Here is a 26457-nt window from a genome sequence, read left to right as displayed (position 1 = left end):
ATTTTTCCATGCATTTCTCTCTGTCCTGGCATGTACCCCCATGAGGCCACTACTTTTTCAGACTGTTGTGCTCTTTTCACACGCTATGATACCAGAATGCTAAAGGAACAAGAATAACATTTCAAAGGTCTAGAGAGTGTGTTCTAGCAAGTCAGGAATTCCCTGAATGCATCTACACCCAGGCACTGCTTCTGTAGCTTCCGGACCAGTAGATGAGATTATTTCAATTCCTGCTGTATCCCCAGTCCATGCCATTGTGTCGGACACATGTCAGTTATCATATAGATAACTGACAAATGACATAGATGAGGTATTGGGAGATGGGGATTTTTAAAAACTTTATTTGAAAGAGAGCATGAGCACAGGGAGTGGCAGAAGGAGAGGGAGAAGCAGGCTCCCTGCTGAGGAAGGAACCTGATGGGGCTCAATCCCAGGATTCTGCAATCACAACTTGAGCTCAAAACAGATACTTAACCAACTGAGCTACTCAAGTTCCCTGGAAGTGCAGAATTTTTGATTCAGTGAGCTTAATATCAGCCTGGGAAAAGCAACAAAATCTGGATCTGCCCACTCCATGCCAGGAACTCCAAAATCTGGAAGAGTTTCTAAAATATAAATGTTTTACTCTGCCTGTATGTATCCTCTGTGTATAGGAAGCCCAAGTATAAGCCAAGGAAGCCATCCAATCCTTGCTACTTAGAGGCCAACAGCCCCTGTTCCCAGGGCTAGTGGTAGAAGACATAAAACTGGAACCTGGGAATTTAGCATGAGGACAAAGACCCATGAGCATCTAAGTAAAATGGAGCCACCCTGACTAAACACTGGGCAGGAACCCTCCAGGCCCATGTATGTAAATGACAAACCAGCACATGGATACAGAACACTCCGAAGTAGTCTTACTGTTGTCACACAGTAGTTACGAGCCCCTTCCCCTCCCTGAGCCCCATGCTGGCAGACAAGAGAGTAGAGCAGTGCAAGCGGAAGACCATCTGTGGTCAGGAGTAGGTGAAGGTAGTCACAGCTCCTCAACTGTAAAACAGGCTTAGGTATGCCACACGGTTCCGGTGCTTTCTGAAGTCCTTGTCAGTGGACAGCTGCAATGGAAAGAATTTTGTCTAGGTCAATATTCCAACAAGAACCGTCTGCCTCTGGCTCTGCAAAATGAACTGCACATCACCACTGTTGTGGCCCAGCTGAAGCCCACCCCATTGGAGCCTAGTCTTAGGATTCTGTCAACAGCTACTCCGTCATCTTACTCTGCTATCTCACTAGGAATTGTTTTCTACTTGGTAAATCTCTAAGTATAGTTGGCAAATTACTCAAAAACAAAGAGTATATGTTTGATTCCTGAATGTTACTCATATATCTAACACGATGATGTTGCTATTCTAGGCATTTCACAAATAGTTGTAGAATAAATCCAAAGTTCCTTTTAAAAAATGGCACCTCTGGAATTATGAAAGCCCACGTGGATTGAGCATTTATTATGTTATAGGTACTCTGTTAAGTGCTTTTCTACATTAGCTCGATCTTTACAGTGTTATCAAATTGATTCTATTATTATACCTATTTTAAAGGAAGGAAAACTGGTGCTTAGAAAAGTTGACTGAGATCATACAGCCACTAATATGGGAACTAGTATTTGAACCCAGGCAGTCTGTCCACTGAATCCATGTTCTTCCCAGAATGTTCTATAGCCCCATGATGATCTAATACTCTAGTGGTGTATGAAAAGAGCACTGGCTTAGGAATCACAAGATCTAGATTCCAGTTGTCAATGTGCACTTGTCACTTAATCCATAAGAGCCTGATTTTCCTCCTCTATCACCGAGATATAATTCTCCTGTTCCTACACTAGAAGATTATTTGAGGATTAGGGAAGAATATGTGACTTTTGTCAGTTGTATCAACCTTTAAAAGTAACAAAACTGTTGAAAAAGATACTTATATGCATATTCATGCAAAACTGTGCATATCCTGTCAGGGGAACAAAAGTTTCTGAAGCTCATTCAGTTACTCTTGGATAAAAACCTCTGATACATATGAAAGTATCAGAGAGGGTTTACACAATTCCAGTCTTATACCTCAGCTTTTAGGGTTCTTTTCTGTAGACATGGAACCTGAGCCCAGTCTGGAGATCCAAATTTCATTGGCCAGATGATTTTGGGGGGTGGTTTCATCTCTGGGTTGTACGTGCCAGGGCTAGAAATAAAAATACAAAGCATCCCGTGTTACTTAGTGACAATATATGAACTCCATCAGTACCACAGCTATACTTGCACTTGGTCTAATTCCTTGAGAAATAGGCAACATCCCAATTAGCTTTTTAATGTGGGGCAAGTGTGGGATTCCCTTGCCTGTTAGTGTATTTCTGAATAGGTGTGAGTGTTAAATATATCTAATCTTGATGTCCCAGTTAGGATTAAAATCAACTCTAGTTTGAAAAATATTTCTGCAGCTCAGTATCCTTGGCTGGGATTCCCAGGAGTGGTGGGTGAGGAAATAGTCTACCACAGTCATGAATAAGTACTGCTGTACTTTGTAACTGGGGGTAAAAGTGTAATGATAATTCAATCAGCAATTGCAGGACAAGAAGGCAAAACCAGTTACATTTTGATTGACATGGCATTTATAATGCCTTTGTTCTTAACACTTGGTCTTTGGGGTAGACTCTTTGCTGTGTTGGATATTGCACTTAGAATGGACACAGGGGCCAATGTTCAATACTTCCACTTCCTTAATTCAACTTTGAGAAAGTTACACTCAGTCACTGATCCTTGAATTTCTCATGAGCAAAACAAAGACCTTCACTCTTTGCCTCTTAGCTCCACACATGCTGAATGGCTTCCTGAACTTGGTCTATAGGGACCATGTGCTCAGCCCTGGCTCTCTTCTTCTCTTTTCAGTTTCTCCTTGCTCACCACACTCTAGCCATACCAGCCTCCTCCTTATTCCTCCTACCAGTTCCTCCCCAGGTTACAGCCTTTGCACTTGCAGCTCCTCCTACCTGGGAAGCTCTGGCCCAGATCTTCACAGGGCTGGCTCAGTCTTGTCATTCAGACTTCAGATCCAGTGTCATTTCCCCTAAAGACCTTTCTGGACATCCTTGCCAAAGTAGCGCCACCCATTCCATTACTGCCCAGTTTACTGTCTTCACAGCACATCACCAGGTCACCACCCTGCCTGGTGTGCCTGTGACAGTCCTAGCTCATGGCTACTGTCTTGGTGTAATTAATAAACTTACTCTCAGAAGTGTCACTGTCTGACTGCTTAATTATATGGTAACCATTCTTATTAACATGATTTTTTTTTTAAGTGTATTTGCTTCTCATCTGTCTGGACTCAAGAGTGTAAGTTCCAAGGAATGAGGAGCTTTGTGTGATGGGTTTATGCAAAATCTCTGGATCCCTCCCTTGAAAGTGCCTGGCACTTATAACTGTTGATTTAATGAACCACTATGATTTAGAATTCTATAATGCCAGAGGTCTGGAAGGTCAGAGGTTGGCTCTTTAAAAGTGGATGGGGGCAGCCTGAGTGGCTCAGTGGTTTAGCGCCGCCTTCAGTCCATGGGGTGATCCTCCCACGTGGGGCTCCCTACATGGAGCCTGCTTCTCCTTCTGCCTGTGTCTCTGCCTCTCTCTCTCTCTCTCTCTCTCTCTGTGTCTCTCATGAATAAATAAATAAAATATTTTTAAAAAATAAAAAAAATTAAGATGGGTGGGTGGTTTCCTTCAGCTGGCATGGTTTGGATGGAGTGCCTCCTTTGTACATTCTTTCCTATTGCTGTTTGGTGAAGTGCTCCAGAAGAGGGGAGACATACCCAGGATTAGAAGTATCCTTTGATGTCCTAAATCGAGGCAAGAAAGCATTAAATGGAGCAAAATTTTGTTTGTGTATTTGCTCCTGAGGATTTTCAGCCTGGTACATGCTTGGGTAAAGCATCATGTCCTGTTTTTCAGAAAAAGATAAATATGTTAGAGAGTGAAAAATATATATATATATATATTTATAGCATTAGCTAAAGAAAACAGACTTATCCTCTTTCTGTTCATGTATAAGCTATAGTTTTACTACTCAGGCTATAGATATAAGGCTACAGTAGGAAGAAAACCAAGATAAGTGTGGGGTTCAGCTAGCCAAAGACACACATGCTGAGGTTGCAGAAAAAGATCTACGGGAGGTAAAGGAACAAGGTGACTTTAGACCTGCTGTCCCCACCACTCCACTCAGAAATTGTTTTTAAAGCCAGTATCCCTCTCTTTGAGTGTAAGACTCAGAAAAATGCCCAACGTGGATTAGGATCCTATAACTGAAGACTTTTTTTTTTTAAGATTTTATTTATTTATCCATGAGAGACACACACAGAGAGAGGCAGAGACACAGGCAGAGAGAGAAGCAGGCTCCATTCATGGGACTTGATCCCAGGTCTTCAGGATCACACCCTGGGGTGAAGGCGGCACTAAACTGCTGAGCCACCGGGGTGCCCTATACTTAAGACTTTTAGAATTGAAATCCAATCACACAAAGGAGTTCAAAAGTAGGAATTTGCTTTTTAAGTGGCAAGATAATAGGGTGCATGTAAGCAACGCTTTGATACTTAATGTCAGCTGTGTCAGCCCTGAAGCAGGGCTTGGTACCATTTCTTTCCAGAATTGTTTTCCACTCTCCAGCGACTCTCACACACATTTGGGATGCTAACACCTAAGCTTTCCAGATAGACTTCTTCATAGCTTTTGTCTAAATATTTTTCTTGAATTTCAGGGCACATTTTCTGGTATCCTCCTGCTCTCCCAGCTTCGCTCCCTGTTGCAAATGCATGCAACAACATGGATCACACTAAAATCTAAGCACATTCAGCCGTTTCTAACCTTGTTGATTGTCTTAAACCTCTCAGCTGTTCTGGCACCAAAAGTATATCCTTTTTTACTGGTCGGGATCTTAGACAGGTTGTATGCCAATCCATGCACCTTCAAGTAGTAGATTAAAAAGAAAGAAAAAAAGAAGGAAAACATACAGAGAATATTACAGTCATCAAAACAGAGTGGACTCAAAATGTTCTTATCTGAACTTCCTCTGCAAAAGTTGCTCTTTCTGTTTTGACTCTTCTGAGTGAAGACCATAGAAACAATGATATAAGCAAGGCTGGCATACCAGTCTGCAAAGAAATGTGGCTGGCTAGGTAGAGTAAATGACCTTCCTGTGCATTCCAGTGTATCCAGTCCTGTAAGCCCTTGAGCTGAATTTACCTTAATCTCATCCTCAGTCTGATTACATTATTTCATAAACTGACCTAGCAGTACAGCCACATTCCAAATTTGGACGAATGGGAGGCATTGATTCAGAGACTTTTGAAAATGGGAATGGAGTGGGGACCGTATGAAGAAAGGCTTGCGTTTGGTGGATGCTGGAAGTGGGGCGCAAGGGTCCTTTAATTTCTGACATTGGACCTGACAGCTGGCTGCAGAGGACGGGGGCACCTTCTCCTGTCGCCACACCAAAGATCACAAATCCTGTGAGATTTTCTTCCAGGGAACCTGGGTATCCTCGGATAGTCAGGGGACTGAAACCCACCTAAGAAAAGGTGAGTACTCACATCTTCTGCTATGTAACAGCCAGGCCCTCTGTGGGGCGCTCCTCGAAGAGGGAGAAATTTGTTTCCCAACAAGCTTGGAGGGTGGTGATGAGGAAAGAGCTTCCTCGGTTGACTTATTCCAAAGGGGTAGTTAACCAGCGACTCTGAAGATCAAGAAAGAGCAGAAACTCCACATAAGGAAAGGCCCTGGGTCTAAGTGAGCGCTCTGGGGGCGCGTGGGCTGCGGGGAGGCCCAGGCCGCTGGGACCCGATCGAGAACAAAAGCCTGGTCGAACCTCGTGGAGGGGACGGACTTCATCCGCGCCCCCCCCCCACACCCCGCGTCAGCCTCCCCACTCCTCCTCCTGCCCGCCACCCTCGATTGCTCGTCACAGCCCAGCTCACCCGCTTTGCCGAAGCACATCGCGCGCCTTGCGGAGCCAGCACTAGCGTACCGCGTTGCTAAGGGAACGCAGGGGCGCCGGAATGCACTGCGAGGGCTCGGCGCGCCTGCGCACAGAGGAGCGGGGCCCCGCACCCCTGGGTCCCGGCGGAGAGCCCCGCGACCTCTGCGGGGGTGCGGGGGTGCGCAGATGGAGGGTTTCCTGGCCTCGCGGCCACAGAGACTGCACGGATAAGAGATTGAGCACAAGGGCTTTGGAAATCGGGCCACCGAGATGCGGGGCTGAAGAGGGACGGACGCTGGATTTAGAACGCCCCGACTTCTGGACTGCCAGACCCGGAGAAGGATGGGGAGTGGGATGGGCTTCCAGGACCACGCCTACAACCGGGGAAGGGGGACTAAATGGAGCATAGCCTAGATAGTTCCCTATTAGGCCCCTCTTAGACCCATTTTTCTGCAGGTTGCCCCCTTCTGCCTCTAATCGGAGCACGCACGAGGCTTTAAAAGGGTTGGAAGTCTTGAGTGCGGCAGTGGGACTGCAGAGGAATCACGGAGTGCTTAATAGTTGTAAAACCTTGGCCATCACTTAAATGTTTAAGTCCCAGTTTCCTCATCTCCAAATTGGGAATAATAATTCCTCTTTATTGGGTAACGGCAGGATTAAGAGAACAGGATGAAAGCAATCAGGCCCTGGTACTTGGCAGGTGACAATGGCAAGAGGTTACTATGAAGATGGTATTCAGTCCCAGCCCCAAGAAAAAAATGTCGCGGTGTGTGTTTTCTTTACCTTTGCCCTGCATTTATTTTTTTTTTACATTTTTTGATTTAAATTCAATTTGTCAACATATAGTATAACACCCGTGCTCATCCCATCAAATGTCCTGCATATTAACACCAACCTGTTCTCTCTTGAATTTTGGATAGCTTTAGGAGTTATCAGATGTGGGAGGCAGCAAACATACAGTGTGACTGGTTCATGCTACCCTTTGGCCTCTGAGGATGACCCTGGGATCCACATACACCCTGGTCTAGAACTGTCTGTAGGGTAATTTCATACATTTAATGTAGGGTTTGCCAAAAAAAGGTGATGCTGAGTCCAACAGGATATTTTGGAAACTCAAGGAAGCATTTTGCTTGTGAAAAATTACTGAGGAGATGCTCCTGGTCATGGGGCCAGGGAGGCTGGAAATTCTTATCTGAATTGCCCCTGCATTGCCCCTTCATATGGTGCATTGTCACATGTCCTGCATAACATTCAGATGCCCTGCTGGACTGTACAGAAATATTTTTTTTGTACAGAAATAATTGGTTGTACCTGACTTATATATAACACTGAGAAAAATTTTTTTACAAAAAATAATGTGTAAAACCCAGTAAAATAGGACAAGGTTGTGTGAGAAACAAAGCTTATAAATGGAATAAAGACACAGTCTCAAAATCATTTTTTAAATAAATTTATTTTTTATTGGTGTTCAATTTGCCAACATATAGAATAAAACCCAGTGCTCATCCCATCAAGTGCCCCCCTCAGTGCCTGTCACCCAGTCACCCCCACCCCCCGCCCACCTCCGCTTCCACCACCCCTAGTTCGTTTCCCAGAGTTAAGAGTCTCTCATGTTCTCTCTCCCTTTCTGATATTTCCCACTCATTTTTTCTCCTTTCCCCTTTATTCCCTTTCACTATTTTTTATATTCCCCAAATGAAACAGTCTCAAAATTATTGAATAATTTGCTCTAAGCCTTCTGTCTACTCAAAATATAATTGTGGTAAAACTGATGATAAATATAAAAATATTGGTATTGATTTGGTAATTTTCACTTTCATTAATTTTCAGGTAATATTAATATTTTTAGGTACCCACAGGTGTGTTTTGAAAGTAGTGTTTCCATTACTAGTGACGTGAAACATATTTTGCAAAGTACTTTGATATTATGGCACCTAATTTCCTCATTGGTAGACTGGATTGCTTCTGACTAGTCCTCCAGCTGAGAAGAGGTAGAAAAGCTGGGCAAGGGGATGCCTGGGTGGCTCAGTGGTTGGGCGCCTGCCTTCAGCTCAGGGTGTGATCCAAAGTACTTAATAGTTGTAAAACTATTACAACTATTAAGTTGTAAAACTCATCCAGGATCGAGTCCCGCATCGGGCCACCAGCGAGGAGCCTTCTCTCTCAGTCTGTGTCTCTTATGAATAAATAGTCTTTAAAAAAAAAGAAAAGAAAAGCTGGGCAAAATAAAATATATGTTTTTGGAGACATCAGAGATATTCCACGAAAGACTATTCAGGGCCAAGATTGCAGAGAGAGGGGAAGCCTAAAATGGTGAGCCACAGTTGGCGCTGCTGTTCTCTTTGAACATCTGTTAATCAACAGGTGGCTGAGAAGCAGAGGATTTAAGTGGAAATTTGGACATGTATGTTTCTGAAAGCTGAGAACCAAAAATTAAGTTGGCTATGGAGGATGGGAGCCTGGAAAACACTTGGGCTTTTAGTTGGGACCCTAAAGGGATAAACTCTAGGAATAAGAGTAAATAAAAAATAGACCAACTCTCTAAAAACCCTGAAATCCACCTTTGTACCTACATAGTTTCCAGCAGCATTAAGGTGATCTGCTTCTACCCTTACTGCATACCAAGGGGAAAAAAAGTAAATTATCTCTGGGTATAACATTATCCAAAGCATTAACTAATTTTTATAATTTTTCATGCAAAATGTTTGGCATTCAATATAAAACAGCCATTCATATAAAAAAAAGAGTAGAAATAAACCAAAAGGAAATCCAGAGATTGGAATTTTCAAACATGGGCTCTAAAGTAACTGTACTTGGCTTAGATTTTGGAGGAAGCCTCCAGACTTCAGAGTAAACACGCAAAGCAAGAGAAAGTAAGGACCATCAAGGTAAGAGGCTAAAAGAAAAAAATGTTATTAGATCCTAAAGACAGGATCAGCAAAGATCCTACTGTACTCAAGAAAGAGAAATTTTCCCCATAAGTCTTCTTGTTCATGTTACTAATGTAACACACAAATGAGTCCACCTAATATCCTGAATGGTGCAAATTTATCAACTTTTCCTTAAAGCCAATCCAAACATTGTACAGTCAAAGATGGACTGTCTATATGCTTTATGTATCTCCTGTATAACCAATTGTGTAATGATAAACCTGAGAAGATAAGGTAGAAGGTCAGGCAGCTCTAAGGATTATCAAGGATTCAATGTTTGAATGATGATCCCACACAAAGAAACCTATGCAGGTGATTGTCTAGAACTAAAGAATGTTTAGACAAAGGTTTATCTTGGGGCCACTTTTGATGAAGACTTTAAGAATTTTGCAGTTCCCATCATGTAGATTTCTAAACATATAGCATCGAGGATGCCTGATGTTTATGGAGACTGTTTTACCTTTATGAGATAGTTTATCAGCTTTCCTTCGTTGTCTATGTATGAGGCCATTATAAGGATTATTTTTCTGGGGTCACCTGTCTGCCTTTGGCTCAGGCCATGATCCCAGATTCCTGGGATGGAGCCCCACATTGGGCTCTCTGTTCAGCAGGGAGCCTGTTTGTCCCTCTCCCTCTGCCCTCCCCCACTCCATCCCCCACTTCTGCTCTCTCTCATGCTCTCTCTCTCTCTCAAATAAATAAACAAAATATTTTTTATAAGTATAAAGAAGAAGTATTATTCTGGGAAACCACCTGCTCTGCTGCAGTGATCTAATTGATCTGGCTAAATAGATTGGATTTTTGGTATAATGTTTTAAATAGATTTTTGTCTTATTTAAACTTTATTGAATTAAGTAATAAATCAATTTAACAAAGGAGCTAAAGCTGGTAATTCAAGAAATTAAATGATAAGTTGGAGACCTTTAGAAGCAATAAAAAGGAATCAAATAAAAATTACACAAATAGCACTATCTCTTAAATAACTCAAGGCATGAGTTTAACAGCAGATTATAAAAGCTGAAAAAAAGAATTAGGAATTGAATCAGAAGAAAATATTCAGACTTGAAGCTTGGAGATGCAAAAGGACAGAAAATGCAGGGAAAAAAGTATGAGAGATGAGAGACAATGAAAAGTTTCACTTAAATGCAGATCTTTAGAGTACAGCACTGTAAATGTATTTTCCTTATGATTTTTTTAAATTAATTTTTATTGGTGTTCAATTTACCAACCTACAGAAAAACACCCAGTGCTCATCCCGTCAAGTGTCCGCCTCAGTGCCCGTCACCCATTCCCCTCCAACACCCGCCCTCCTCCCCTTCCACCACCCCTAGTTCGTTTCCCAGAGTTAGGAGTCTTTATGTTCTGTCTCCCTTCCTGATATTTCCCAACATTTCTTTTCCCTTCCTTTATATTCCCTTTCACTATTATTTATATTCCCCAAATGAATGAGAACATACACTGTTTGTCCTTCTCCGATTGACTTATTTCACTCAGCATAATACCCTCCAGTTCCATCCACATTGAAGCAAACGGTGGGTATTTGTCGTTTCTAATTGCTGAGTAATATTCCATTGTATACATAAACCACATCTTCTTTATCCATTCATCTTTCGATGGACACCGAGGCTCCTTCCACAGTTTGGCTATTGTGGCCATTGCTGCTAGAAACATCGGGGTGCAGGTGTCCCAACGTTTCATTGCATCTGAATCTTTGGGGTAAATCCCCAACAGTGCAATTGCTGGGTCGTAGGGCAGGTCTATTTTTAACTCTTTGAGGAACCTCCACCCAGTTTTCCAGAGTGGCTGCACCAGTTCACATTCCCACCAACAGTGCAAGAGGGTTCCCTTTTCTCCGAATCCTCTCCAACATTTGTTGTTTCCTGCCTTGTTAATTTTCCCCATTCTCACTGGTGTGAGGTGGGATCTCATTGTGGTTTGGATTTGTATTTCCCTGATGGCAAGTGATGCAGAGCATTTTCTCATGTGCTTGTTGGCCATGTCCATGTATCCCTCTGTGAGATTTCTCTTCATGTCTTTTGCCCATTTCATGATTGGATTGTTTGTTTCTTTGGTGTTGAGTTTAATAAGTTCTTTATAGATCTTAGAAACTAGCCCTTTATCTGATATGTCATTTGCAAATCTCTTCTCCCATTCTGTAGGTTGTCTTTTAGTTTTGTTGACTGTATCCTTTGCTGTGCAAAAGCTTCTTATCTTGATGAAGTTCCAATAGTTCATTTTTGCTTTTGTTTCTTTTGCCTTTGTGGATGTATCTTGCAAGAAGTTACTGTGGCCAAGTTCAAAAAGGGTGTTGCCTGTGTTCTCCTCAAGGATTTTGATGGAATCTTGTCTCACATTTAAATCTCTCATCCATTTTGAGTTTATCTTTGTGTATGGTGAAAGAGAGTGGTCCAGTTTCATTCTTCTGCATGTGGATGTCCAATTTTCCCAGCACCATTTATTGAAGAGACTGTCTTTCTTCCAATGGATAGTCTTTCCTCCTTTATCGAATATTAGATGACCATACATTTCAGGGTCCACTTCTGGGTTCTCTATTCTGTTCCATTGATCTATGTGTCTGTTTTTGTGCCAGTACCACACTGTCTTGATGACCACAGCTTTGTAGTACAACCTGAAATCTGGCATTGTGATGCCCCCAGCTATGGTTTTCTTTTTTAATATTCCCCTGGCTATTCGGGGTCTTTTCTGATTCCACACAAATCTTAAAATAATTTGTTCTAACTCTCTGAAGAAAGTCCATGGTATTTTGATAGGGATTGCATTAAACGTGTAAATTGCCCTGGGTAACATTGACATTTTTACAATATTAATTCTGCCAATCCATGGGCATGGAATATTTTTCCATCTCTTTGTGTCTTCCTCAATTTCTTTCAGAAGTGTTCTATAGTTTTTAGGGTATAGATCTTTTACCTCTTTGGTTAGGTTTATTCCCAGGTATCTTATGCTTTGGGGTGCAATTGTAAATGGGATTGACTCCTTAATTTCTCTTTCTTCAGTCTCATTTTTAGTGTATAGAAATGCTATTGATTTCTGGGCATTGATTTTGTATCCTGCCACGCGACCAAATTGCTGTATGAGTTCTAGCAATCTTGGGGTGGAGGCTTTTGGGTTTTCTATGTAGAGTTTCATGTCATCGGCGAAGAGGGAGAGTTTGACTTCTTCTTTGCCAATTTGAATGCCTTTAATGTCTTTTTGTTGTCTGATTCCTGAGGCGAGGACTTCCAGTACTATGTTGAATAGCAGTGGTGAGAGTGGACATCCCCGTCTTGTTCCTGATCTTAGGGGAAAGGCTCCCAGTGCTTCCCCATTGAGAATGATATTTGCTGTGGGTTTTTCGTAGATGGCTTTTAAGATGTCAAGGAAAGTTCCCTCTATCCCAACACTCTGAAGTCTTTTGATCAGGAATGGATGCTGTATTTTGTCAAATGCTTTCTCTGCATCTAATGAGAGGATCATATGGTTCTTGGTTTTTCTCTTGCTGATATGATGAATCACATTGATGGTTTTACCAGTGTTGAACCAGCCTTGTGTCCCAGGGATAAATCCTACTTGGTCATGGTGAATAATTTTCTTAATGTATTGTTGGATCCTATTGGCTAGTATCTTGTTGAGAATTTTTGCATCCATGTTCATCAGGGATATTGGTCTGTAATTCTCCTTTTTGGTGGGGTCTTTGTTTTTTGTTATTAAGGTGATGCTGGCCTCATAGAACGAATTTGGAAGTACTCCATCTCTTTCTATCTTTCCAAATAGCTTTAGTAGAATAGGTATGATTTCTTCTTTAAAAGTTTGATAGAATTCCCCTGGGAAGCCATCTGGCCCTGGACTTTTGTGTCTTGGGAGGTTATTGATGACTGCTTCAATTACCTCCCTGGTTATTGGCCTGTTCAGGTTTTCTATTTCTTCCTGTTCCAGTTTTCGTAGTTTCTGGCTTTCCAGGAATGCGTCCATTTCTTCTAGATTGCCTAATTTATTGGCGTAGAGCTGTTCATAATAAGTTTTTAAAATCGTTTGTATTTCCTTGGTGTTGGTAGTGATCTCTCCTTTCTCATTCATGATTTTATTAATTTGGGTCTTCTCTCTCTTCTTTTTAATAAGGTTGGCTACTGGTTTATCTATCTTATTAATTCTTTCAAATAACCAACTCCTGGTTCTGTTGAACTGTTCCACAGTTCTTTTGGTCTCGATTTCATTTAGTTCTGCTCGAATTTTAATTAACTGTCTTCTTCTGCTGGGGGTGGGGTCTATTGTTGCTTTTTCTCTAGTTCCTTTATGTGTAAGGTGAGCTTTTGAATTTGAGTTCTTTCCAGTTTTTGAATGGATGCTTGATGCGATGTATTTCCCCCTCAGGACTGCTTTTGCTGCATCCCAAAGATTTTGAACGGTTGTATCCTCATTCTCATTAGTTTCCATGAATTTTTTTAATTCTTCCTTAATTTCCTGGTTGACCTTTTCATCTTTTAGCAGGATGGTCCTTAACCTCCACGTGTTTGTGGTCCTTCCAAACTTCTTGTTGTGATTAAGTTCTAATTTCAAGGCATTATGGTCTGAGAATATACAGGAAACTATCCCGATCTTTTGGTATCGGGTCAGACCCTATTTGTGACCCAGTATGTGGTCTATTCTGGAGAAAGTTCCATGTGCACTTGAGAAGAATGTGTATTCTTAACCTCCACGTGTGGTCCTTAACCTCCACGTGTTTGTGGTCCTTCCAAATTTCTTGTGATTAAGTTCTAATTTCAAGGCATTATGGTCTGAGAATATACAGGGGACTATCCCGATCTTTTGGTATCGGTTCAGACCCGATTTGTGACCCAGTATGTGGTCTATTCTGGAGAAAGTTCCATGTGCACTTGAGAAGAATGTGTATTCAGTTGAGTTTGGATGTAAAGTTCTGTAGATATCTGTGAAATCCATCTGGTCCAGTGTATCATTTAAAGCTCTCGTTTCTTTGGAGATGTTGTGCTTAGAAGACCTATCGAGGGTAGAAAGAGCTAGATTGAAGTCACCAAGTATAAGTGTATTATTATCAAAGTATTTCTTCAGTTTGGTTATTAATTGGTTTAAATATTTGGCAGCTCCCACATTCGGGGCATATATATTGAGGATTGTTAAGTCCCCTTGTTGGATAGATCCTTTGAGTATGAGATAGTGTCCCTCTTCATCTCTCACTATAGTCTTCGGGGTAAATTTTAATTTATCTGATATAAGGATGGCTACCCCTGCTTTCTTTTGAGGACCATTTGGATGGTAAATGGTTCTCCAACCTTTTATTTTCAGGTTGTAGGTGTCCTTCTGTCTAAAATGAGTCTCTTGTAGACAGCAAATAGATGGGTCCTGCTTTTTTATCCAGTCTGAAACCCTGCGCCTTTTGATGGGGTCATTAAGCCTGTTCACGTTCAGAGTTACTATTGACAGATAGGAGTTTAGTGTCATCATGATATCTATTCAGTCCTTGTTTTTGTGGATTGTTCCACTGAACTTCTTCTTAAAGGGGAGTTTTAAGAGTCCTCCTTAAAATTTCTTGCAGAGCTAGTTTGGAGGTCACATATTCTTTCAGTTCCTGACTGTCTTGGAAGCTCTTTATCTCTCCTTCCATTTTGAAAGAGAGCCTTGCTGGATAAAGTATTCTTGGTTGCATGTTCTTCTCATTTAGGACCCTGAATATATCCTGCCAGCCCTTTCTGGCCTGCCAGGTCTCTGTGGAGAGGTCTGCTGTTACCCTAATATTCCTCCCCATAAAAGTCAGGGACTTTTTTTCTCTTGCTGCTTTAAGGATCTTCTCCTTATCTTTGGAATTTGCAAGCTTCACTATTAAATGTCAAGGTGTTGAACGGTTTTTATTGATTTTAGGGGGGATCTCTCTATTTCCTGGATCTGAATGCCTGTTTCCCTTCCCAGATTAGGAAAGTTTTCAGCTAGGATTTGTTCAAATACATACTCTGGCCCTCTGGCCCTTTCGGCGCCCTCGGGAACCCCAATTAAACGTAGGTTTTTCTTCCTCAGGCTGTCATTTATTTCCCTTAATCTATCCTCATGGTCTTTTAATTGTCTGTCTGTTTTTTCCTCAGTTTCCCTCCTTGCCATCAACTTGTTTTCTATGTCACTCACTCGGTCTTCCACCTTGTTAAGCCTCGTCGTTAGGACTTCTAGCTTGGATTGCATCTCATTTAATTGATTTTTAATTTCTGCCTGATTGGATCTAAATTCTGCAGTCATGAAGTCTCTTGAGTCCTTTATGGTTCTTTCTAGAGCCGCCATTAGCTGTATAATAGTGCTTCTGAATTGGCTTTCTGACATTGAATTGTAATCCAGATTTTGTAACTCTGTGGGAGAGAGTACTGTTTCTGATTCTTTTTTTTGAGGTGAGATTTTCCTTCTAGTCATTTTGCTCAGTGCAGAGTGGCCAAATCAATTTGTATTGGGAAAAGGAGAAAAAGAGAGAGAAGGAAAGAAAAGAGAAAAAGAAAAAAGAGAAAAATAAAAAAAGGGAAAAAAGAGAAGAAAAAGCGAAAGAAAAAGAAAGAAAGGAGAAAAAAAGGGGGGTGGGGTGGGGAAGCAATCAGAAATCAAAAAGAAAGAAAGAAAAAAAACCACAAAACAGAACAAGAAAAAACAAAACAAAACAAAACCACGTGGGAGTATCTTCTGATTCTGTACACTTTAAGTCCCTTGACTTCCTCTGGAACTGGTCTGTCTTGTTGGACCCTAGCTCACGGGTGCCAACGTGTCCCGGTGGACGCCCCAGAGACTCAGACCCCAGACAGGCAGATGCAACAAGCAAGAGGGTTTATTGAACATTTGCGCAAACGGGCTCTCCGCCTCAGAGGTGGCAGAGCCCCGATTAGCAATTACAGGCATCTTTTAAAGGCAAAAAACCGCGGGAGTAGCATAGCATTCGGGTTATGACATGATTGATTTCTTTGAAGGTCAACACGACCATGTTCAGGGACTTTTCCAGTCAGGGCGAGCGGGGGGATAGTTTTCTTATCTCGGAAAAACAGAATGTTTTTGTTGCTTGAATTCATGGGAGGCGCCTGGATGGGCTGCCTCTGGGTTAGGCCTGGTCCCACTCACGGGGGCGGGGGTGTGGGGTTTCTTCATTCCCTCCTCTTTGTTTGGACTGATTTTAACCTCAAAATCTTAGGGAACTTTTATTTATTTATTTATTTATTTATTTTCAGTTTGAAGGGCCCGATATTGTTGAGTTAGCACCAGAGCTTGGGTAATGGACAATCTTTCTTGGATGAACTGGAGCAGCCGGGTGAGGATGCAGGGGCCGAAAGTTAGCAGCAGGAGCAGGATAACTAGAGGGCCCATAATGGTAGAGATTAGGGTGGTCATGCAGGGAGACTGGTTAAACCAGCCTTCAAGTCAACCCTGCTGGGCCTCCCAGTCCCTTTGTCTTTTATTTAGCCTATCTCTGAGTTTGGCCATGGAGTCCCTGATGACTCCAGAGTGGTCTGCATAGAAACAGCATTCTTTTCCTAGAGCCGCACACAGTCCTCCCTTTTTCAGGAATAGTAAATCCAAGCCTCTCCTGTTTTGAAGTACTACTTCTGAAAGTGAGGTGAGGGATTGTTTTAACTTAGAAACGGACTGCTCTAGTGTCCGTAGATCTTTATCTATAGCTGCCTGGAGTTCTAAATAACGTCGTGAGCCCTGGATCAGAGCAGATGGGCCAGTACCCACCCCAGTTGCGATCCCTAGTCCCAGCATAACGGCTAGGGTTAGGGAGACAGGCTCGCGCTGAAAACGGGTGGGATGTCTGTCATATTGATTTTTTAGAGTTTCAGCAGGGTGATACAATACCCTGGGCATAATCTGCACCGTAACACAGAAGTCCTCAGAGTCATTTAGGACCTGAGCAGATACACAGGGGGTGAGGCCTTTGTTGCATGCCCACCAGGTTCCCGGCTGGGGCACCAGGTAAGAGTCAGTCCCTAAAATCGGGGTGGTAGTATTGCAGAGTTCCTGGTAACCCGAGTGAGTATAGTTAGCCTTGACAGTGATGTAATCCCAGGAGGAGGAGGGCCTCCCGTCCTGTGTTTCCCGTAGTCTCGCACCCCCAATTTTTACAATGGCAGTGTTCCCCCCCCCCCTCCACAGGTGGGATTTAGCCTGCGATCTCTGTGGTACTCGGGACAGACATAGAAGGGGAGGGTGCGTAACATGGCCCTCCTTAGGCATCCCACATCCTCCCCAGGGGTCTAATCTTTTTCGTCTGGGGGGCTTTCTCGGTTGGGGGCTTTAGAGGTGTCGGAATACCCCTCTAGGCCCCATGGGCTGGGGGCCCCTATGGTTAATTTACATAAGTCAGGATATAGGTTGGGCCACCAGGTTCCCATGGGAGTAGTTTTTGTTATTGACCTGACCTTGTCCCCCCCAGACGTTAATACCTGCCAGGTTAACTTTTTGGGGGCATGACGGTTACCTTTGGTGGGGGTGAAAAGCGCTAGGAGAGGTAGGAATATAACAATTGTCATTGAACAATTTTTGAAAGTCTTATCTTGAACGGGTTTCGGGTGCGGTGGAGCTTCTATTGGAGTGGCTCGTCCGGTCCGTCCTGGCTGGCGTCAGCGGTGCTCGTTGATGGGGCGCGCTTGACGTGTGAGGCGTGGACCCAAGCAGCAATGCCGTCTACCTTTAAGGCGGTTGGGGTGGTTAGTAGTACGGTGCATGGGCCCTTCCAGCGGGACTCAAGGGTCCTGGACTGATGTCTCCTGACGTGGACGGAGTCACCGATCTGGAACGGGTGTGGGTCGGTTGCATCTCCGGGGCGGTAGACAGCTGCCAAGGGTCTCCAGATCTGGTGCTGGATAATCTGGAGCACCTTTAGCCTGTCCTGTAAACCGGGAGTATTAGCAAGAGAGTCAATAGCAGAATCTAGTAAGTCCAACACTGGTGGGGGACCTCCATAGAGAATCTCGTAAGGAGTTAGTCCATGGCGCGTGGGAGTGTTCCGGACTCGGAACAGGACCAAGGGGAGGAGTTGGACCCAGTCTCTAGTGCCAGTCTCCAATGTCAATTTGGTTAGGGCCTCTTTAATTGTTCTATTCATTCTTTCTACCTGTCCTGAGCTCTGGGGTCTGTATGCACAATGTAATTTCCAATTTATCCCCAGTAATCTGGCCACCAACTGACTTACCTGGGAGACGAAGGCAGGGCCGTTGTCCGACCCTATTACCTTGGGCAGTCCAAACCGGGGGAAAATTTCTTCTAGGATTTTCTTGACAACCACCTGGGCAGTTTCTCGTCTGGTGGGGGATGCTTCTGTCCATCCTCCTGTGGGCCTAGTGCAGCGGCTCGTGCTGTTTCATCAGCCATCCTGTTCCCCTCTGCTACTGGGTTGTTGCCGTGCTGATGCCCAGGACAGTGAATTATACTCAATTTTCTGCTGTCAGTATAAATGTTGACCTTTTTGTCCTTAGCCTTTTTAGGGCCTGAGTTAGGGCTATAAGCTCCGCCCTTTGAGCTGAAGTCCCAGGCTTTAGGGCACTGGCCTAGATGACAGTTTTTTTTTGTTTGTTTGTTTTTTAATTTACCACGGCCACCCTGGCTTTACATTCACCATTTTGTAGAAAGTTACTCCCATCTGTGTATCAGGTTGCTTCAGCATCTGGCAAAGGCTGGTCCATCAAGTCCCCTCTGGTGCCATGGACCTCGGCTAGGATCTGGTGGCAATCATGCATTATCAGGGAGGGGGACTCAGTTTCTGGAAGCAAGGTGGCCAGGTTTAGGGATGTAGCCGTTCCAAACCACATCCGCTTGGAATTCAGTAACATGGCCTGATAATGGGTGACCCGAGCGTTTGAGAGCCATCGATCAGGGGGCTGGTGGATGACTGTCTCTATGGCGTGGGGGGGAGCCACCACAGTGAGGGGTTGGCCGAAGGCCAACTTATCTGAGTCTTTTACCAGGACTGCCACAGCCGCTATTATTCGGGGACATGGGGGCCATCCTGCAGCCACGCTGTCTAATTTTTTGAAAAGTATGCCACAGGCCTTTTTCAGGGTCCCAGTTTCTGAGTTAGGACCCCTTTGGCTATTCCTCGGCGTTCATCAGCATATAGCACAAATGGCTTGGTTACATCTGGAAGGCTCAGGGCAGGGGCGGTCAATAAGGCCCTTTTTATTTCGTCAAAAGCCAATTGTTGCTCCTTTCCCCAGTGGTAGGGGGTGTTGGATTTTGTGAGAGGATATACGGGAGCCGCCAGCTCTGCAAACCCGGGTATCCAGAGGCGGCAGAACCCGGCACTGCCAAGAAACTCTCGTAGCCCTCTGGCGTCAGTGAGTGCAGGGATCAGGGCTACAGCCTTTTTGCGGCCCTCTGTCAGCCACCTCTGGCCTCCTTCCAGGAGATATCCCAGATAGGTCACTTGTCTCTGGCCTATTTGGGCCTTTTTGGCAGAGGCCCTATACCCCAGTCCTCCCAGTCTCTCGAGCAGGGCCCCCGTACCTTTTACACAATCCTGTTCTGTCTTAGCCGCTAGGAGCAAATCATCCACGTACTGCAGGAGGATGAGGTCCGGATGGCCAACTCGGAAGTCTGCCAAGTCCTGATGCAAGGCTTCGTGGAACAAGGTGGGGGAGTTTTTGAATCCCTGTGGCAGCCTTGTCCAAGTGAGTTGTCCTGAGAATCCCGTCTCAGGATCTTTCCATTCAAAAGCAAAAATAGGCTGGCTTTGAGAGCTTAATCTTATGCAAAAGAATGCATCTTTTAGATCTAAAACGTATACCAGACGTGGCTCGGGGGCAAGGTGCTGAGTAAGTTGTAGGGATTCGGCACCGTGGAGTGTATGTCCTCTGCCCTTCGGTTAACTTCCCGTAAATCTTGTACCAGCCGGTAATCTCCTGTGCCGGGTTTTTTTTTTTTTTTTTTACGGGCAACAGAGGAGTGTTCCAGGGCGACTGACAAGGTATTAAGATGCCCAATTGTAATAGTCTCTGTATATGTGGCCGAATGCCCTCTTTGGCCTCTTTGCTCATTGAATATTGCCGGATCGATATAGGGGTGGCCGAGGATTTTAGGTTTATAATTATGCATGGCTGGTTAACAGCTAGTCCCATTCCGGTCGTTTCCACCCAGGCCTGAGGGTAGTGAGCCATTCAGAATTTAGGGGCTGCACGGACAGTGGAGAGTCCTCGTGCAGCCGATGTTTATCCTTTAGGCACAAGGTCAATACCTGGAGGGGCTGCCCTTCTGCACCAGTAATGGTGGCCCCTTTCTGATGAAAATAGATCTGGGCCCCTACTTTTGAAAGAAGGTCTCTGCCTAGGAGGGGGTAGGGGCAGTCTGGGACCAGTAGGAAGGAATGTGTTACTTGCCCAGTGCTCAGGTGGACCTTCCGTTCGGTTGTCCATCGATATAACTTGCCTCCAGTTGCTCCCTGAACCCAAGACGTTTTAGAGCTCAAGGGTCCTTTTGCCTCAGTTAAAACTGAATGTTGAGCTCTCGTATCAACCAAGAAGGTCACTGGCTGACCCCTCACTTTAAGGGTTATCCGAGGCTCGGGGGGGGGGCTCCTGGCCCTGACACCCCTAATCTTTATCTTTTAGGGACAGAAAGGCAATGGGCTTCTTCTTAGGTCCCTGCATTTGGCCCTTCTTTGGACAATCTTTAACCCAATGTCCTTTTTCCTTGCGGTAGGCACACTGGTCTCGTTCAACCCGTGGTTTTCTTTTGTCTCCCAGGTCCTTACTCTGTCCTGACTTACTCTGCCCTGAGCCCTGTACTATGGTGGCCAGTATCCCAGTCAGTTCTTTATTGCTTTTTTTTTTTATTTCTTTTTAAGTCCTGTAAAGTGTATCCCTGAAGTCCCTCCTACCGTTGTAACTTATTACAAATACCCGAGGCCAATTGTCCGATGAAGGACATGATTACATCTGGTTGCCGATCTTTGGCCAAGGGGCCAAAGGGGGTGTACATACGGTAGCCTTCCATTAATCTTTCCAGAAAACCTGCCGGCGTCTTACCTTTCCCCTGCACTCTAGCACGTACCTTTGCCAAATTGGTGGGGCATCGCCCTGCCCCTTTGAGACCCGCTAGGAGTACCTGGCGATAGAGACGGAGCCGCTCCCTACCAGCAGCAGTGTCGCAGTCCCAGGTCGGGCAAACCAAGGGGAAAACATCCTCAATTTCATCAGGCAGCTGGGTTGGCCTCCCATCCGCCCCCGGGACGCTTTTCCATGCTTCTAGGTGGACGCGCTGTCTCCTCCGTGGTGAGGAGAGTCTGCAGGAGCTGTTGGCAGGCATCCCAGGTCGGCTGGTGGCTCAACAGAATTGACTCAATTAACCCGGTTAGCGCCTGGGGGTCTCGGGAGAAAGTGGGGTTATGAGTTTTCCAATTGTAAAGGTCAGAGGCAGAGAACGGCCAGGATTGCATCTGGCCGCCTACTGATCGGAGGGGAAGTGCCTGGGAGGTCCAGACGTCTTCCGACTCCCCCTCGTGCTCTCGTGGAAAGCCGAGGCAACTGGAGAGCGGGGGTGAAGCGAGGGGTCGCCTCTTTACCCCAGTAGAGTCGGGGGACGGAGCTGAGGGAGCGGAGGGAGAGGTAGGGCGGGGAATAAGGGGAGTGATGCAGGGAGGGGGTCGGGGGTCTCGGCCCGGTCCCCCCTGAGAAGGGGTGAAGCATTTTATCCAGGGGGGTGGGTTTTTAGCAAGATCCTCCCAAACTATGATGTACGGCACCTGATTGAGGTGCCCATTGGGTCCTGGCTGAAAGACCAGGGCCTTCACCTGCAAGATAACACCAATATTAAAAGTTCCGTTCCTGGGCCACCCGACGTTGAGAGTCGGCCACTCTGAGGAGCAGAAGGTGACCCATTTTCGTCTTCTGACTTCGACCGAAAGGTTGTGTGCCTAGCCGGTGACTTCTTTCCAGTGATCTAGAGTGAGGCTTAAAGGGGTGGTTACAGTCCGTCCCATGGGTGTAGAAAAGAGGTGAGCGGGAAGGAAGAGGACAGAGAGAAAGACACAGAACAGACATACGCACACAGATGACAGGACCGGCGCGGCGGATTCAGATGGGAGCGGTCTCAAACAATGACCCTCCCTGAAGAGGAGGGAGTGCCGGGCTCCCTCCCTCTTCCAGACCACTCCGGAGTCAGACTCCAGAGCGGGACCAGAAAGACACAGAACAAACAGACACACACGAATGACAGGACTGGCACGGCAGATTCAGATGGGAGCGGTCACGAACAACGACCGTCCCCGAAGAGGAGGGAGTGCCGGGGCTCCGTTCCTCTTCCAGACCACTCCGGAGTCTGACTCCGGAGGGGGACCAGGGGTCTCAGGGCACGTCTGCCTCCCCCGCTGATCCAAATACAGAGTACAGCGTCCTGCAGGCACAATACAGACCCGGCACAATACAGACCCGGCCAGTCAGACAAACGGACGAGACAAATATGACATTTAGCGAGCTCGGTCTTACCTCCTACCTGTTTTAGGATTGAGCCTGGGGGGCGTCTCGGATCCCGGACGAGCCCCCAAATGTTGGACCCTGGCTCACGGGTGCCAACGTGTCCCGGTGGACGCCCCAGAGACTCAGACCCCAGCCAGGCAGATGCAACAAGCAAGAGGGTTTATTGGACGTTTGTGCAAACGGGCTCTCCGCCTCAGAGGTGGCAGAGCCCCGATTAGCAATTACAGGCATCTTTTAAAGGCAAAAAACCGCGGGAGTAGCATAGCATTCGGGTTATGACATGATTGATTTCTTTGAAGGTCAACACGACCATGTTCAGGGACTTTTCCAGTCAGGGCGAGGGGGGCGGGGATAGTTTTCTTATCTCGGAAAAACAGAATGTTTTTGTTGCTTGAATTCATGGGAGGCGCCTGGATGGGCTGCCTCTGGGTTAGGCCTGGTCCCACTCACGGGGGCGGGGGTGTGGAGTTTCTTCAGTCTAGCTGGTCTTCTGGGGGAGGGGCCTGCTGTGATTTCCAGGTGTTAGCACTTGGGGGAGCTGCTCTGCCCCTGCCTGGTGCGGGGCTCAGTGGGGATTGTTTACCCCGTGAGGCCCCCAGGATGAACAGCCACAGTAGCTATGGCAGCTCTGGAAACCTGGATTCAGCCCCCCGCAGTAACTCCGGGGCTCTCCGTCTGCAGGGCCTGGAGGCTCCGGGGCGGGGCCGCTGATCTGCTCAGCTGGGGCAGGAGCGTCCTTGCTGTCCTGGGCCCTCCCGGCCTCTGCCTGTCCCGGGAGGAGGCCGGATCCTGGGCTGTGTCCCGGCGCCCTGTGCTCCGGGGCCTGCACTGTTGGATTCGCGCTCCCGCCCGGCAGCCCCCTCCGCGGAGCCGCCGCCCGAGCCCCTACGAGGTGCTCCCGGAGCCGCGCAGCCCCCTCCGCGTGGAGCTTCTTCCTCCGCCCGAGCCGCCGCCGCTGAGCTGCTCCCGGAGCCCCGCAGCCCCCTCCGCGGAGCCGCCGCCCGAGCCCCTCCGAGCTGCTCCGGGTCCCGCCGTGCGCGCTGCAGCCCTTAGGGAGCTCGGCGCACTCTCCCGGGGCACAGGTGTCTGTTATCGTCCCAGGGAGCCCGAGGGCATCCTCACCCTCCTGGGTTCTGCTCCACCTCCCTGCGGGCCCCTTTCCGCCCGGGAAGGTTGGTGCAGCTCCTGCTCCTCCGGGACGGGGCTCTCCTGTCCTGGGGACACGCCCCGGCCTCAGCCCGGCTCCTCGCGGGCCCCTCCCCCTTGGAGGCCTTTTGTTTCTATTCTCTATTTCTATTCTCTTTATTTCTTTTTCCCCGTCTTCCTACCTTGATAGAAGCACGAACTCTTCTCACTGTAGCATTCCAGCTGGTCTCTCTTTAAATCTCAGGCCGAATTTGTAGATTTTCAGGATGATTTGAAGGTTATCTAGGTAATTTGTTGGGGACAGGTGATTTGGGGACCCTACTCTTCCGCCATCTTGCCCCTCCTCCTCTCTGAACTTCCTTTTGCTCCTCTGAAAAGTGCTGTGGTAAGAGGATGAACCTCATTGGGCTACTGTGGAAATCCTGAGAGAAAACATGGCATAGACTTATCTGGTGCCTGGCTCTGTAGAAAGGGCTGCCGGGCATCTTCATTTGTAGCAGTTTTCTCTCCACAGCAAAGAAGGTCTCCACATCAACCCTCATGGGCCTGTGGCACTTATGGTTTTACAGAAGCACATGCAAAGCAGGCAGTTTTCCTGTATGTAAAGTACTTCTGAGATTCCATCTAACTGGTCCTGATACTCTGTCCACATAAGTAAGAGGTCCTGATAATCTGTCCTAAGAGTAGAGGTCACTGGGGGAAGGCAGAGCAGCTCAAGTTCCACTCAGTATATGGAAAGTGCTGGTTGGGATTCCTTCATCCAATAATACATATTAAGCACCTAGTATTGCAGACACATTTCTATTCACTGAGATAATTGAAGGAATAAAGAAGGTAGTGTCTCGGTCCCAAGACTAATCAGTGTCAGACTATCACTCTGCATGTTGTAGCCACACATGTCCATAGTTTTTTAGATGTGACATCTTCATGGCTGCCTCAAGGAATGAATGGATCACCCATATCTGGACCATTATCATGGATGATAAGATCAAGTAAGGGCACTGAGTGGCTCAATCAGGTAGGCCTCTGTCATCAGGTCAGGTCGTTATCCCAGGATCCTGTGTTTGAGCCCTCCATTGGGCTCCCTGCTCAGTGGGGAGCATGCTCACCATGCTTATTTGCTCACTCGCTTTCTTACTCTAATAAATCTCCTTAAACATTTTTGGGAAAGATCAAGTAAAACTTTGATTGATCTTTGGATTCAGACAGAGAACCTTAATTTCTCCACAGAGCACGTTGGGAGACTAAGGGTTTGTGGCTGTGGAGTGACTCTCAGAGCCAAGGATCTCATAGGTCTCTTGATTTCCATTGGGAGGGTTTCATTTTTGGGGCTTCCTGTGAAGAGGGAAATGAGTCAAAGGGAGCTGTAGATAGGGTCCCAAGCCCTCTGGGAAGCAGAGCACAGTCTGGGCTGATTCGGTGCCTCAAACATCCATCCCTTCAACTGTCCCATCTTGTTCTTCCTGCACCTCTCTATACCACCTCTTCTGACCTCCACAATTGGGGCCAAGAACAGAGCTTTGGTGAGCAGACCACTCACCAATCTGCCACAAACCTAAGCCCTGATACTGCTGTGCATGAAGGATGGAGTAGACGAGGCCCTTGGCCATTGAGAAAACAGGCTAAGTAGAAAAACCAGACTCACACAGGTTTTCTGGATGACCAGATTGTCCACTGCAAGGACAGCGACAGGGGGGTTGGAAGTCATGCTGGGGACATTCTCTGTGACCCACACAGAAAGAACGGTGCTATCGAAGTACCATGTGGCATGAAAGGCCATGGTCAGATGCTGCTCCACATATGACTCTCCCCAGCACCCTCTCTCCCATCTTGGGTACCTGGCCTGACCAGAAACCGCAGGACACCTGGAAGTCCCTGCACTGTGCCTGTTTCAAAGTAAAGGGGGCCTGGGTGCAGGCAAATTTGCATGACTGGGACCTGAATTGCCATGTCCCCATTACCGTGATGCCACGGGAACTTCTGCAGCTCACTGAGGCAGACACAGAGTCAGAGAGTAAGCGGGATTGCAAGCTGGGAAGACTATCTGCGATGCAGCTCTGGGACTGGGGGTTTCTCTATTGGCCATGGAATCTGCCCTGTTTTTGGAAGGGCATGGGGCAAGTCAGTCTTGTGGACAAACATTTCTCTTTATCCGGTCCCAGTGCCAGATCCACAGCTCCTTCCAGCATCTCCTCCATCAGCTGTTCCAGATCTGGAACAAGAGCTCATGTCTTCTTCTGCATGTGTACCAGGTCATGAGCTGCAGTCAGTTCGACCACCAGCTTTCCTGGGAATTGTAGCTCCTTCCCTAAACATAGAGACAGAGCCACCTCCAGCCCCAGAGGCGATCTGCTACTGGTGCATAACCCCCGAGCACCAGCTGCATGAGGAGGAGCCCGGTCTCATGGACTTCCCTCCCAAGCTGGTGGCAGAGCAACTGACATCTGCAGATATGGTGGGCAGCTGGGCTCCCAGGACGGGGCCGGGGCAGGCTTTCTTTCTGCTGTCATCTGCCCCAGACCTGCCCTTCCCTGATGTGGGCTTGTATGGTCAGGGTCCAAATCTCAGCTCCATCACTTACGAACCACATCAACATGTCCAGTTCCTCAAACCCTTGCTTTCACTGTCCAGCTGCAGACTTTGGAGACAGACCCTGGCAAGGACTGATGTAGAGTTCCTGTGTCAATTAAATGAGCCAGAACTGATAGGTGAATGGGCAGGCCCTGGTCCTTGGGTGGGGGAGGGCAACTCACTGTGTGCCACCAAGCCCACAGCTCACCCACGCATTTGCCTTGGAGGCCAAGCACCCTACATTTATTAGGCATCTAACGTGTGAAGTACAGGGCAGGGAGACAAACCTGTGGTTGTACCTCTTTCTGTGAGAATGTGCTGCTAAAAGGGGAGTAGGACCAGATGCATGAACACTGGGAGGGGAAGATGCCCCTCTGAGGAGCCTCCTT

General features: G+C 46.4%; 1 protein-coding gene and 1 pseudogene across 1 annotated transcript; both read right to left on the bottom strand.

The window, feature by feature from the left end:
- Positions 1-874: 874 nt before the first annotated feature.
- LOC121491596 (protein pitchfork-like) lies at positions 875-6311 on the bottom strand. The gene is made up of 6 exons (XM_041756657.1): positions 5978-6311; positions 5594-5736; positions 4869-4967; positions 3821-3948; positions 2085-2202; positions 875-1094 (listed from the first exon to the last, which is right to left on the bottom strand). The coding sequence occupies exons 1-6, from the start codon at positions 5994-5996 to the stop codon at positions 1026-1028; spliced, it is 576 nt and encodes a 191-aa protein (XP_041612591.1). The 5' UTR covers positions 5997-6311; the 3' UTR covers positions 875-1025.
- On the bottom strand, positions 6019-25277 carry LOC121491804 (annotated as a pseudogene).
- Positions 25278-26457: the final 1180 nt, after the last annotated feature.

Source organism: Vulpes lagopus, chromosome 5, assembly GCF_018345385.1.
Source record: "Vulpes lagopus strain Blue_001 chromosome 5, ASM1834538v1, whole genome shotgun sequence".
Taxonomy (NCBI): Eukaryota; Metazoa; Chordata; class Mammalia; order Carnivora; family Canidae; genus Vulpes; species Vulpes lagopus.
Note: the sequence above shows the minus strand (reverse complement) of the source record. Positions and strands in the feature narration are given on the sequence as shown.